This window comes from Parasteatoda tepidariorum, chromosome 6 (genome assembly GCF_982258835.1).
Source record: "Parasteatoda tepidariorum strain Cologne lab strain chromosome 6, Ptep-v5.0, whole genome shotgun sequence".
Taxonomy (NCBI): Eukaryota; Metazoa; Arthropoda; class Arachnida; order Araneae; family Theridiidae; genus Parasteatoda; species Parasteatoda tepidariorum.
This window is the reverse complement of record NC_141760.1, coordinates 105,140,348-105,155,868: the sequence shown is the minus strand read 5'-3', so window position 1 is coordinate 105,155,868 and position 15,521 is coordinate 105,140,348. Positions and strand designations below refer to the sequence as shown.

General features: G+C 26.9%; 1 protein-coding gene across 6 annotated transcripts in view; it reads right to left on the bottom strand.

Annotated features, from left to right (window-relative positions):
• The window catches only part of Sap-r (prosaposin), a 65,801-nt gene that overhangs the window by 40,704 nt on the left and 9,576 nt on the right, over positions 1-15,521 (bottom strand). For 4 of the 6 annotated variants that reach the window (XM_043051476.3, XM_043051478.3, XM_043051477.3 and 1 more), the window contains exons 2-3: positions 2,697-2,860; positions 385-456 (exon numbers count right to left, since the gene is read on the bottom strand). In XM_043051476.3, the coding sequence (XP_042907410.2) occupies positions 385-456; positions 2,697-2,860 (236 nt within the window). Of the gene's footprint in view, positions 1-384; positions 457-2,696; positions 2,861-4,821; positions 4,933-15,521 lie in introns of those variants that run through there. The other 2 variants (XM_043051479.3, XM_071178298.2) reach the window with 1 other exon arrangement.

Here is a 15,521-nt window from a genome sequence, read left to right as displayed (position 1 = left end):
AATTAGATCTTTATAAGCTTAGACAAAATATGGTATTTAAATATACAATCAAATAATATTGATGAAGAAGGAAAAATCAAACAAAACTACATCATAAGAATAAATAAAAGAAATGATTGATTTAAAAGTGGATTTTTAAAACAGATATTTATGAATTTTCCAATTTTAAAAAACTATGATTTTTATTAGGCCTTTTAAAAGTTAACTCCTGATTATTAACTCCTGATGAAGAAAAAAAACAAAACCTTGTTAAATAAAGGAATTATTGCTTGTTCTACATGACTACTGAGAAAAATATATGCATAGTTATAATAAACAGTTAAATAATTGCCTATATAAGACACATAAAAATGCACAATTAACTAAAACAAAAATATAACTTACTTGAGTCATATTACTCAGCAGTTGATCCCTAGCTTCCTTTACCATTTCTTTGCAAATATCACACACTTCATCCTGTGATTAAAAAAAAAATTAAAAAAAAAAAAAATTAAAAAAAAAAAAAAAAAAACATATTATTTATGAAAAATATTTAAGTGAATTAATAATGATTTTCATAGGTTTTTAAAGTAAAAAAAGTTAATTTAGTAGCTGTAAATTTTTTTTGCCTCTTACATTAAATATTTCAACCACTGACTCGGAAAAGTATAACTTATACATTTACATTGCTTAAGAATATTTATTTTAATGTTTTTGTGTTATGTTAGGATACAGTATTTTTTACATCTGAATACCTACCTTTTCTCCACCAACCCAAAACTTGAAAAGAAAAAAGTATAATGTAACCTCCTATTACACTTACACTTTAGTTTATTTCAGCATAATTTAAATTAAGTACACTAACAATTTAAAACCCAATATTCATGTTAAGATTTATAAGATTTTTTAATCAAAATACTTATTTTTATTTATATACTAGCCGCCTGAGGCGGCCAGCTGTCCGCCACGCTAAAGATTTTCACAAATAAAGTTTTTTGAAACATAGCAGGAAATCGAAAGATTAGAGGACAATTAAAGTGTTCCTGTCCTGCAATTTTGTCTTAAATTCCTATTTTATATATTATATAGCTACAATGCTTAAGAAAAAAAAACTAAAATGCTAAATACATGAAAAGGACACGAAAACGAATTAATTTTTTATGGTATCAATTTCTATATCTATATCGCTACAAAAATTATCGTCTTCGCTTAAGAAAAAAAAATAGAGCGTGTAAAGAAGAAGAAAAACTTATTATAACAATTATGAACAGCGACAAATAAATCAAAGCAAAGCGTTCTATTTACGTATCGAATATGTTGCCACATCTTTAATACAAAAGTTAAACTTTTCTCCACTTTGATAAATGTAAACTAATGCGAACCTTACAATTAAATTATTAATTCCTTCGTATATTATTGGTTTAAGTTGTCGAAAATTAATATTTCAATTGTAAGGTTCGCATTAGCATACATTTATAAGAATGAAGAAAAGTATATGCATTTTTTAATAGTTTTTTGTAAGGCTCCTATACTATCAGAGCTGACCTATCAAGCAATATTGGAGCAAAAAAGTTCACAAGTTAACGTTATGTTAGTATTGTGCTTATGTTAGCTCTTTGGAGCAAAAATCGATGATGAGTCGGCCTGTCTAATTCAGGGGTTCTAGTTTTTTGAATATGGCTCTTTGAAGACGATTGTTACGTCAAGCGCTCAGGTATTATAATTTTGATCTAGTTGCGCTTGTATAATTTTGATCTAGTTGCGCTGGTATAATTTCGATCTAGTTGCGCTTTCTACGTCATTTTGTTAACATCGTTTGGTTTGTTGTTTAACATCGTTTGGTTTGTTATTTCTAAGTTAACTTTCAAAAAATTGGCTGGCAACAGCCAATTTTTTGAAAGCAACGAAAAAGCATAGATTTTCTTACAAAATGACTTATAACTAAAAAACTAATCCAAATTTTTGAAAAAGAAAAAAAATACTTCTTCATTATGTCAAAACACAATTATGTGCCGAGTTTCGTGCCTGGGCGAGGCTTCTGGGGCGATATATTGTGATTACAGACACACACACACACACACACACACAGCCGCTTTTATTATTATGTATAGATTACTCATAACTGAAATAGAACATTGTTACCAATTGTACCCACTTACTATTACAAAAATATTATTTCTATAAAGTAAAAGAATACTTTATAGTCTAGGTGTTTAAGTTGAGATTTATAATTTTTTTTATTTTTTGGTCAAATGATTTATTCATATTTAAAAACCAAGCAAAATTTAAATAGAAATAAATATAATGTTTTGTTTTGCCCTAACACTTTGCCCTATTTAAGCAGCATTATTTGTAAAAAGCATTAAGTAAAACAACACTTTATATTTCAAATTTACACTTTATACTTTGAATAAAATATAACACTTTATTACCTTTTAAGCTCAAAAGGCAAAATATAAGAACAAAAATATATTGCTTAAAAAATTCAACTGCAAATTGTAGAAATGCAAATGAAATTTATGAGTCATTAAAAAATAATAATAAATAAATAAAAAGTGAAACCTTCACAAACCCAACAATTTAAAATTTTCAAAAGTTTACAGAAAATATGTATAGGTTGGCATCTTTGCTGACTAAGTAAAACTCTAACTGAGACGATATTTGTTGACAAACTTAAAACAGCTTAAAAATGTTTTCATATTATGAAATTGACTTACATTAGGTTCAGGAACTCGGATGTTAGACCATACATCATGGATGCAATCACTGACAGCATTGCATAGCCTTGCACTTGCCAAATCCTGGCAAGCAAAAGTAGGATCTTTACATTGCGGAGGAACACCTCTGCTTAGTCCAGGAATATGTGGAAAGGCTGTCACAGCTGGGGGAAAAAAAAAAACAAATCAAAAATAGCAAAAAACATGTCGAACTGAGTGGAGTAGTTGAAAGAAAATAAAAAGAAAGACATTTTCACATTATGTCATACAGATCTGGCCAGGTTTCCTTGTCATTTTTGATCAAATATTTAAGACCGGCGAGTAAATCTCATCTTCTAAAATAAGGGTGCATAACTTGTTTGAGTGAAGGGCCACTTGCACAGTACGTATATTAATGAAGGGTCGAACACATAGTTAGTCACGTTAGTGGCAAATTTGATATTTTTCATCTAAACATTAGTGTTCTAAGCACCAAATATTTTCATCAGTAAATTTAACAACATATTTGCGGAAAATTGTATATTTTTAATTATTTGAATTTATTTAAACTAAAAGAAACTAATACATTTTTTTAAAAAAACTTTTTTCCTCTTTTCACAATTATGTATTAATTATAAAATAATATAAGAAATCGATTGTCGCTAAGTCATCTTACCATATCTCACTACGCACCAAACCCTCCATCCATCAAATCATATTTTATTTATGTTTATTTTTGTCATTAATTTAATATTAATAAAAAATTTAATTCAATGAGAATTGCCAACAAAATCATTTTTGTGTACTTATGTAGATAGATCATGGAAAATTTTAGAGAGTTCATTTTCTTTTAGCACTTTGATTTAAAATTTATGAGTACTAAGCTTTATTTGTTCAATAACTTCAGACTGAGTAAATCACAATTCTAACAATGGTATCATCTTCAAATTCTGCATGATAAGATCATCTATGTGAATTATAAGGACAATGTAACATGGATTTAACAGATTTATTACTGAAAAAATTCACTTTTTTGATTAAATCTGAATTTTTTTTTCTTTCTTCATACAAAAAGGCTTTATACTTTACAAGTTATAAATCATAAAACTTTAAAAAAATATCTTTCATTGAATCAAAGATGCAAAATCTCATTTCTTCATTTGCATAGATTAACATTGATTTTAATACGATGAAGTAATTTAAATTTTAAAAAAATTAAGCATAAAAAAACTAGATACCTACTAGTTAAATTTCAAGAAATATTATTATAATTGTTTCGTCAATTACTACTTCTTATTAGTCTTATCAATATTTTAAACTTACATGATTAATTATTAAATATACGATATAATAAGCATAATTTACATTATCGCACTTATTAATCAACGAAATTAATAATGAATATCTACAAGAAATGAATTCATTTATAATAAATAAATAATATTATTAAGAATATATGAATTAATTGTTGCTAACAATTTTGACTATGTTTCAAGCAACATTTGACATTCATCTTTGATCACATTTGGCATTCATTAATTATTAGAATTCTATTGAAACCATTAGACAATGTTTCTCACTATTTTAGAGAACACAGATACTGTAGTTTTTTCAATTTTAAAATAAATTTATTGATAGACAGAAGATCTAAAAAATTTGAAATGTGCAAACATATTTCGAAGTAGAAATTTTAAATGAATTATTGAAGTATTTAATTACGATAAATAAAACAGAATTATTTATATTATGTTTTAAGTAATATAATGAAAGCCTACTTTAGTATAGGTCTAAAAGAGTCAGTTGCATAAGATTTTCTCACTTAAATACATTCATATATTATGCAACCAAACTACCTAACTTGCATTAAGGTTAAAAAAACTAAAATTCAAGTGGGAACACCTTTATAAGACTCCATTGTAAAAAGTATGTTTATTCAGTTCAAATTATATGAAATCTAAAAACAAATGCTATTAAAATCAAGAACAGTATAAATCAGTTAAGTCTATTTTTTCTACTTGCATTTTGAAAAAAAATTCTTAACAGACGAGAACATTTGAAACCATTAAAGAGTACAAAAAAAAATTATAGGAATAGTTGTTCCATTCCTAGAAAATTAAAATAAAATAAACTTTAATGCTGAACTTACCACATAAAAGTGCGCTTAAAACGCACAAAGTAAATTTCATTTTTTACCCGATTAAATCACCATAAAAAGAGGATAGAAATCTATGTATCCAGTCAATAGCAAATGTAACAACTGATGGTTTAACGTCTCATCAACTACAAATATAGTATAATCAATTAGAATTATCTCGCATAAACAGCATGACTGTGAGTCGATTACAAAATCAAAACAAAAGATAATTATCACGTGACGGTTACCGTTGCCATTATCAGATTAACAAATATGTTTATGATTTAATTTATTTTCTTTCATCATTTCATTTTTTTCCCCCAAACAAAATCCTGAATTAGATTATTATTGAGAACACAGTTTCACTATCGTCAACTCGAATACTTCCTTTTTAAATAAGATAAACTTTGACCACAATTACCTTTCAAATCTGCACAAAAGTTAGCAGACGGATACTTTCAACCTAAATGGAGATGTACACCTGGCAATGCGACTCATTTACTTTATTTCTCGATAAAGTTGGTAGAACAAATTCCATAAATTACACTGTTTGATCAAGAGTCTGTTAGGTCGTTTACATTTGCTGCAATGTAACAGATTCACGTAACTCTTGTTCTATATTAAACTATACATTTATCCACACAGAACTCATTACAACTTAAATTATAAAATAAATTTCCAATTGTAACTCGGTTTTTCCTCTCTCTTCCACCTTTCTAAAAATATATTTTTAAAAGGCACCGAAAAACCTTTCTGTATGCTTGTTATCAAAATTAGTTCGCATATATAATTATAATTTTAATGTCATCATAAATTTTAAAATTGTTATTTGCACAGAATATTCTCTCTGGTTAAATAACATTTTATAGCTTTCTCAGTTTTTATTTATTTAGTAACATAAGAGCAAAAATATTTATGTTTGTAAGAAAAATATTTATATTAATGAGCATATCATTAAACACCCTATAATTATATATTTATAAAAATATATTTAAAGAAAAAGTGGAATGTGAAACGTTTTTCCTCACAAATAAAATAATGTATAAAATTTTATTTCTATATGATGTTTAATTCAGTTTTAGTTTATTTTTTCAGTGTATTTTTACACAGCGCCCTCTCACTAGCTTTTTGAAACTGAAAAACAGATTTGTTTTTTAAAATTTCATTGGATACCTTTAAAAAAAAATACTACCTTGTAAATTTTTTATTTCCCTATTTGTAACAAATGCAGAAATGTAAATTAATTTTAGTTAGGTAGGAATGTTGTCAAAATAAATTCATCATGGAGTGAAACTTATTAAAGGAATTATTTTTATTCTTAGGTCATTACCAGATTTTTTTTCCCAGCTACTCTAGGAATAAAGTTGACAAAGTAAAAATTTCTACTGAACAACGCAAAGTATTCTCTTGTTAGATAAACAAAAATATCACTAATAAATAAATAAGAATAGCCCCTGGTAATATTTCATTATTCTTATATATACAGTATTCGGAAATTCGGACCATTTCAATTTTAGCTGTCATCCCACTTTACTGAAATACACTATGTCCATCGAAATAATAAACCTGACCTACCTTAATTATGCATTTTATTAATAAATTTGGGGATAATTTCCTGTTCTTTGATAAAATTCAAATCTAATAGTTTTGCTAGATTACCAATACAGTTTTATTAACTTTTGATTCCCTTGGGGCAAAAAAATATTATTAAATATTTTTTAACCGAAGAGTTAATAATATGAAAAGTTATTTTCATATCGTTCAAGAATTTTAAATAGTTATTTTGTATTTATTAGTTTAATGAACACAATTTATTATAAAAAGAACACAATTTATCATGAAAGAAAATATAATTTATTAAAACATAAATGGAACTTATTTACCGCTTCATAATTTTGGAATGGAATTTTTATCATAAAACACTGCAGAATAAAGGATATATAATCATAATATTAAGGAAATATCGTGAGTTCTTAATAATAAGAAATAATAATAAAAAGTTTCCTTATTATAATGAAATGCCATCAATATCTTTATAATATAATCAATAAACAAAACTTTCAGTTTTATGCTTTTGATTTTAATAATTTTCAAAATCGAAAACATAAGAATAACAAATAACGACTCGATGATAAAAGAGGCGATGATAAAAATTGCTGGTAAATACAGTTGGATTACCCAAAATAGTTCAGTAGTTATTGAACTGACCTTTTAAAAGACTGTGGTTCGATCCCCACAGGCGGCTTGAACCCCATCCATCGATGGGTACCAACTTGTCCAAGAAGTAAAGGTGGTCTGTGAGTAATGTAAACCACAAAGCCACAGTCATGCGTTGGTCACAACAATTGTGGAACCTTAACTTTCACAACCTCCCTCTTTCACAACGTGCTGTTGAAAGAATGTTTTAACTCTCATTTTTTTTTTAAAAAAAAAATATGAGTGATGAATAAATAATTTTATAGGAAAATGAAGTTGAAATTTCTATTAATTTTAAACTAATGACACAATTTTTTAGATTTTTATTGTTAATTAAAGATCCTATAATTTTTTTAAATTTTATTTTATTTATTTAGTTTTTGAAGCAACAAGATACGATCATAATTAGAAAGGATCCGAGAACTTTTTAAGTTATAGACGGAAATACCAACATATTTACAAAACCTCGGTTCAGAAAACTATACTGTGAAAACACAAATACGAACAGAATTTCGGTCGTTCCCTTATTTGAATAAAGTTGGTTAGACGTGCGACAAAGCATTAGGAAAAGAAAAGAAAATGCATAGCAAATTGAAATGCATTGTAAAAGTGTTTTTCTTCGAAATCTTGGAAGTCATTACCCCCTTCTTTTTTCTTTTCTTTACTAGATCATTCAGTACCGCAGAAGAAAAACGCATTCTGTTCCATACACCAACCGTGAAGTAATCGTTTCCTTCATCCCCCCAATTTTATTCAAAGTTTATTTAAAAATCATAGAACATTTTTCTCGGGACAAAATGCATTTCCTTTTTCTGTTCAATAAATTGAAATTATAAAAATTTTAATACACATATTACATCATATTTATGCTCCATGAAGCATTACGCAAAAGCATTAAATCCACCGCATCAAAAAAAAAAGTTGTTATCAACGATTTCAAGATATCTAATCGAGAAAAGATTATAATATGAAATGCTTACTAAAAAGCTGCAAACAGCCCAGATTTTTTTTGAAAAAAAAAAAAAAATAGTATTCATTCTGGAAGAAAAATTTTTTTAACTAGCATTTAATTTCCAAGAAATAGTGGTTAACTCTTTGGGTGCGGATTTTTTTTCTTAATAAAGTAGTCGATTTTGTTCAAAGAAAGATAAAAGATTACAAATAAAACAAATTTATTGTATACTGATAAAAATATATGGTATTACTAGCAAAATATTTTCAATTCCTTATGGCCCAAAACTTCATAATCAAATTTATTTTAAAATTATATTTTATTCTTCGAAATATACTTTGCTTGAGTCAATCATTTGACTGTTAAAAAAAATTAAATTTTACAAGAATAAAAAAAACTCTTTAATTGGATGAAATCTTAGGCTGGATATCTGAAAGAATTGTGCCTTCAGTGACGCAAAGAAAAATAAATGAGTAGTAATTTAACTCGTCAATACTATAAAACGATAAAATTAAGAGTTCTAATTGGAAACAATTTTTATTTTTATTGATTCGATTCCAAATTTCGATATAAATGTTGAGATTTATATTTGGCATCATCTAATTCCTCTCTCACACACACTCTTTCTCTCTCTCTCTCTCTCTCTTTTTTTTTTTTTTTTTTTTTTGTTCTATTTATTCCTTTTCGCATTTTTTTTTTAAATTAGACACTAATCCAAGCACGATATTTATAAAATGAAGATCTTCAAAGAGATAAATAAAATGTCTATAACAATAGAAAAATAGTCACTCTTTAAAATACAAAAAGTGAAGAAAATTTCTCGAATTAAAGATGTAACGTAAAGCAAAAAAAGAAAAAAAGAAAAAGAAAAAAGGGGGGTGAAGAAATTTCTAAAAAAAGCATCCAAAATTACGATTAACTTTCGATAAAATTGGAATTTCATTTAAAAAAATAATAATGTTAAGTTCATAAGCTAAGATGACCTGGCCATTTCAGCTCGTCAAACTTCAACTTTGTAGCTGCATTTCAAGGGACTCAAGAGCGGCCCGCCTGGTATTTTTTACTACAAGTTTAATAATTCGAACTTATATTACGAATGAATAAAAAAAAGTTAATCAATAATGCACGAGTGAATAAAAAAAAATAACTTTCAATAATAAGTTATTGAAATCTAAATTTTTTTTCCCACGTGCATTTCCTGTTTATTTTTCAACTCACTTACGTAATTTTAAGTTCCTAAGTCTTATAGCTTTTGCACAACAAAATAAATTGCAACGTTAAGCTGGACATACCAAACAGCGGGTTAAGATTTTTCAATATATAGAGAGATTATTATTCACTCATTTATTCTTGATGATATCTAAAAAATAATACATTCTATGATAGTGCGTTATTCAATTTTTTTGAGTCAATTCAATAGAGCATATTTTTAAACATTGCGTTACTTTCAATTTCTTTGTCTTCATATGATAAGGAATGGATATGGTTGATAGGGTTAGATGATTTATAACGTGAATCAATCGATATAGCGATAACAGCGTAATCTCATTGTGCATTCTTTGCTACCTTTGCTTGTGTCACCAGATAGATTAATCCTACTAAAGTAGCGCATGTTTTATCAAAAATAAATTGACAAAAACAAGTTATCACTCTTTAATTAAAGAAAGGATTATATTATTGTTTTTCATGAATCCAGATAAAATTATTCACTCTATGCAGCTTTCGAGATTGATTTTTTAGTTAAAAAATCTGATTTATTCTGATGTTAATCTGATTTATTCTGATGATGATTATTAACCATTTATTTAAATCAGATTTTTTTTTATTTAATTCGAACTTTTTTTTTACTTAAAAGATATACTTCAGCTTATAATTAAATTTTGTAAATAAAATTTTAATATAAATATAGTATTAAAATAAATCGTAACAATACATTTCAAACTGTATTGCTGCATAAAAAAATATTTTATAGTTATCCATAATGCATGTAAATGCATGATTAACGTTTTTTAAAAATGGAATAGCTATTATTAACTACTAAAAACATATGTATCATTATCAACTACTGAAAACAGGCTACATTCTGCTTAGAATAATTTAACCAGTTATTTAAAAAAAAAAAAAAAAAAAAAAAAAAAAAATTCATCCAGCACAAAAGAAAGAGGAAAAAGAAAAAAAAGAAACCGAATTTATTTTTAAACTGCTTTTTTTTATGCCATATTATAATAATTAGCTTTTAATACTCACTAGAGATATTTTGAGATTGAGAAATATATTTATTATGTTTCAATAGTGATTTTGACGAATATGTTTTAAAATTTGGATTGGTAGGATTTTTATTACCTTCGTGATTTTGAAAAAAAAATCCATATTAAAAAAAAAAGTTTATAATTTTTGGATGAATATTTTCATTCCTAAAATTATTCGAAAACTGTATATTTTCAAAAAATTAAAAAAAAAAAAAAAAAAAAACATTAAAAATATTTATTTAGGATATTTTCAAAAAATATTTTCATACAACACGTAATAATATAACTTGTGCTCATAAGCACTTATTATTTATTTACACAATATGTACACAATAAATTTTGAAATTTTAAAAATCAATTTTTAAAAAAAACTATGTTTATAAATTTTTATGTCAGTGAGAGAAGAAAAATTCATTTTAAATTAATACAACGATTTTTTTTTAACAAAAAAAAAATCAGTTCATTTTAATAATAGTTTAACCTTTTGACGCAAAATTTTTATTAAGCATATTTTCCATTATTTTGTATTAATCAGTGTATTAATTAGTCAAAATAAGTGGAAAATATTATATTTAGCATTTCAATAATTTCGTGGTTATGAAATATAGCACGAAACACAGGTGTCTTTTTCTGCGTTGAATATAAATTTATCCAAACACGGCTCACTTCTATACAATAATTTTTCAAATTTGAACTTATTTAGATCTAAGAAAATAATTATTCATCATTTAAATTCTTTTAATTTATGAAATCAATTATTGATAAATTTTTGAATATGAATGGGAAAAAAATCTAACTATTTTTTCAGATTTCATACCTTTTTCCATTAATTGACATAATATCAACTAATTGATAATAATATAAAATGTAATTTTCAGTAAACGTAATTTAATAATTGTTTGATACTAGTTTTTCACAATAACTGTTCAGTGCTTTTAACTACTGGAACATCACGGCTTAAATTTCTGAAGTGAATTTCAAAATATATATAATGAAGAAAGACTTAGAGAAACTTAATTTTTCGTGTTGTGATCTAAATTTACTTACTCTTCTAATTGACAAATTAGTTGCTTAATTGAAAAATTTTCACCTTGTTTTTAAAATTTCGGTAGAATGGTAAGTTTGAACATAAATATTAATGACTTCTTTTTTTGTGATTGGTTGGTAGCAATTGCATAATAATTTAAATCATGTTAACAAGAAATGTTAACTATTTTAGCCATAGTATTGTTTTTAAACAATATTAAATATTGTTAATATATTTTATGAGATGCTTTGGGTGGTAAAAGTAAAATAAATAAATTTTAAAAAAATCTGGTTTAAATTTTTTTTAAAAAAAATCCATTTTATTTCTCTCTCTTTATGTTTATTTATTTTTTTTTCAAAAAAAAATGATTTTGGCCAACCTTGTAATAAATTAACAAAAGTCCAATCTAAATAAATAAAAAAAAAACACAAAATGCTCCAATTTTTAGGAATCTGGACCATAACCTGTACTTTATTGCACAACCAGATCAAAACATTAAATAATGAAAACATTTTTAAAAAAATATTGATTTTTCACAATTTTTTTTTCTTACATTAAAGTAATTTAAGTTCTTAAAGTCACATTTATTGGGGCATGACATGTCTGTAAACTTAGTTTAAAATTAAAAAAGTCACTGAACTTAAAACATCTTTGATTTTTACTTCTTTCAATCGTTTCTTCTCCTTAGATGCATTGTTTTCAAATTAGCACAAATTTCTTGTTGAAAAAATGTGAATAGCAACAAAACTAATTAAAAAAGCATTTGATACGCTCTTATTTTCGCTCAGTCCATCCGGGTTTAGAAAAATACCTAACTATATAATCAGCTATGAAAAGAACCAGTTTTTTTTATATTTATTTTATATAAACATGGATCTTTACTTCGTGCGCCATCATAACTAGCGACTATGATACATAAAAATAAAGTTTAATTAACTTCGTTACTAATATATCTCGTAGAAGTTATTTAATGTAATTTAGTTTCTCATGCAAACAGAGTCCGTAAAATAAGGTTGCCAATGGCAACCAATGAATTTTGAGTGTAGTAATAGGCATGCTTTCTATGTATTCCTTGAATTTATAAACGTAATTTGTAATGATTTTGACCACCACTTTTTAAAAAAAAAATTAAACATGTATATGGGATACCAGAGTCGCGTTGATTCAGGGGATAGAGCGTTCGCCTTCCAATGAGGTGAACCGGGTTTGAATCCCGTCGATGGCTGGTCGATACGAATACGCATCCGGCTTGCACCGACCGCAGTGCTGACGTGAAATATCCTCAGTGGTAGACGGATCATGGGTTAGAGTCTCTTTCCCATCAGGCTAATTATGGGAGACTTTGTGGTTTTCCTCGTCATGGAACGCAAAAGCGGGTGAGTTTCATCAAAAAGTCCTTCACGAAGTCAAATTTCTCCCAACTAATGGGCTGCGCCTCCTGTTCGCTAACGCTCGCCAACCCCCGAAAATTGCTACGCACTCTTATATGGTTTGGTATACAACTTTTGTATTATTGGTATACAACTTTTTTTTTAAAGAAAAATTACATCTTTTTAGTAAATACTAAGTCATTAAAATAAATTTGAATTCAAATAAATGACATGTAATTCGTTAAACCTATTAGAAATGTGTTATAGTATAAAATCTTAAAGCGTAACAACACGACTGAGACTCATTTTTCAAAGAATAACTAATAACAATAATAAAACAAATAAATTCGTGAAATAAATCAAAAATCGTCAAATAAATTCGTAATATATAAATTCGTGAAAAAAGCGGTTTCGACAAAATACTAAAATAGAGATCTATCGACAAAGACTACTCACTTCTGCCTAGCTTAATAGTATGAGATTGCCGCAGCTGATGCTCTCTCAGGTTATTTCAGTTTCCGTTTTTAAAAGCGCTATATGTTGAGCCACCTCAGCTAGATTTGGCAAGTGACATTTTTAGTGGCAATAATTGGTCGATTTTCTAGCGCTGCCATTCGGGGAGCTGTAATGAGGCTTTTTTTTGTCGCCGTGTAAGAGAAATATATAATATAGATACTTGATCCAGAAGTTCCCTAATCTTCTGAATTGGCTTCAAAATTACAAGGTTACGGAGTGAACCCGAAAATTTTGTCTGCTGTTCAACGACGGTAATAAAATTAAAAAATATAAAAAAAAAAGTAATAAAAAATTGTTAGTTACAGATTAATTCTGGGATTTTTATTTTTCATCGAATTCTGAGCAGTGAAGATTTAAAAATAGAATATAAAATAAAACGAAAATTCAAACTTTTTTATTATTGTTAGGTAGTCTTTAATTTTTCAGTCAGGTTAGTATAAAATAAAAATGTTTAACTAGAATAATTTTATTCTAAATACTACTTGTTAAAAAGTTAGTCATTAATTAATAAGGGTTTTCAATTCGATGTTTTTTAACCACGTCATAGGATTGATTCTTGAAAATGCTATTTAAATTAAGTGTTTCGAGCACATAAAAGTTTATCTCAAACAATATTTTGATTTACATTTTGATAAGAAAACATTAGTTTACAAACATACGTTGATCCAAACAACGAACAAAATATAGTGCCTCTTATATTACAACACTGTTTATTATAAACCTTCACAACTGGGGTATGAGAACTTTTTTAATTAAAAATTAATCTATATGTAACAAATTATGAGGGTACTTAATTTTAATCAATCAAAAATTTAATCTAAATTTCAATCTTCAAAGCATTATTTTTCCATATTGCATACCTGCCACTTCTAATCCTTTCGAGGATGATTTTCCTCATTGGTAGTAAAATGGAATTTAAATTACAATTTTAGGCGGAAACATACGTTGTATTTCAACTAAGCTTATGCGGACTACCTCAACAGTATTACATATTAGTATATATGCTTAACTTTTTTAAAAAATAGTGGTGGTCAAAAAGATTATAAATTAAGTTTATAAATGCAAGGAATATATAGAAAGCATGTATTTTACGAACCGTTTTAAATATAAAAATAAAATTTTACGCCAAAAGCGTAAAAGTTGGCAGGTATGATATTGGTAATTTTATTTTATTTTACAACCAGTATTGAACAATCGACTCAGTTTTGGGGTTAACGGCTATCAATGTTTACTTTCGCAATGACTTAAAACTCCAAGAATATAAAGGAACTCTTTTATCAAGCATTTGAACAAAATAACCTTCGTGGAAGACTTTTTTTAAGATTCAAGTATCGCGCATTTGTGTTACATGGAGATGAAAACCACAAAAATCTGCACGAAAAACCACGAAGATCGAAGGCTTCGGTGACGGCAATCCGGGTAAAAAGGAAAAACTGGAAGTCAAACAATTTCTTCAGCCGTTTGTTTGTGAGCGGAGTAATAGTAGTTTTACTAATTTATTGCTCTACTAATTAGTTCAAAATAAAAACTGTAGAGTTTTTGTACTAACAATAATTAGGTAATCTAGATTTAAAAGGAAAGCAAAAATAAGTCTGACAAATTAGCCATGACCTCGCTTAAGCTAATAATTTTTATTTTCTATCTTGATTTAATACGTATGCATTTTGACCTCCCGGAAGAGGTTAAACCTGAAAAGTTTTCAACAAATACTTAAGGCAACAGAAAGCAAAATATTTTTTTAAAAAAAGCAGTTTAAAGGGGGAAATTTTTTTAAAATTTTACTCATTATTAAACTCTCAAGAATAAGGAAGAAAAAAAACGAAAGATCGGGATCTCGAAGCGGGCAAGATCACAGAGAATGGATAGATATAAAACAAAATAACGACAGAATGCTTGAAGAGATCTATTCCACTTATAAAACAGGAATGTGTAACGGAGCACTCATTTGCATACTTTTCTTTTCTTCGGCATTTTTTGAACATCTATCTCTTCAGTCACGCTTACTCAGTCACATTCAAGAGGGATCGGCTACACTTAACAAATTAAACATTAGAAACTGTTCAAAAGTACAACGAAATCAACGTTTGATTTACATAAGTAATAATACAATCAATCACAATAATAATAAATAAATAAATAAATCACCAACATACAATCAGTGTCTATTCAATCAGTAATTGAATAGACACTGCCATGAGCTCAAAAAGGTAGCCTTCATTAACATTAGAAAGACTGAAACTCAATATATACCCAGGGGTCTGTTTAGAAGAAATTTGGGTCCGTTAACGGACCCTTCACAAAATATCTTTTCATAAAAACGGACCCTTCACAAAATATTTTAACTTAAAAACGGACCCTTCACAAAATGATTTTTCTTTTAATCGTACCCTTCACAAATTTGT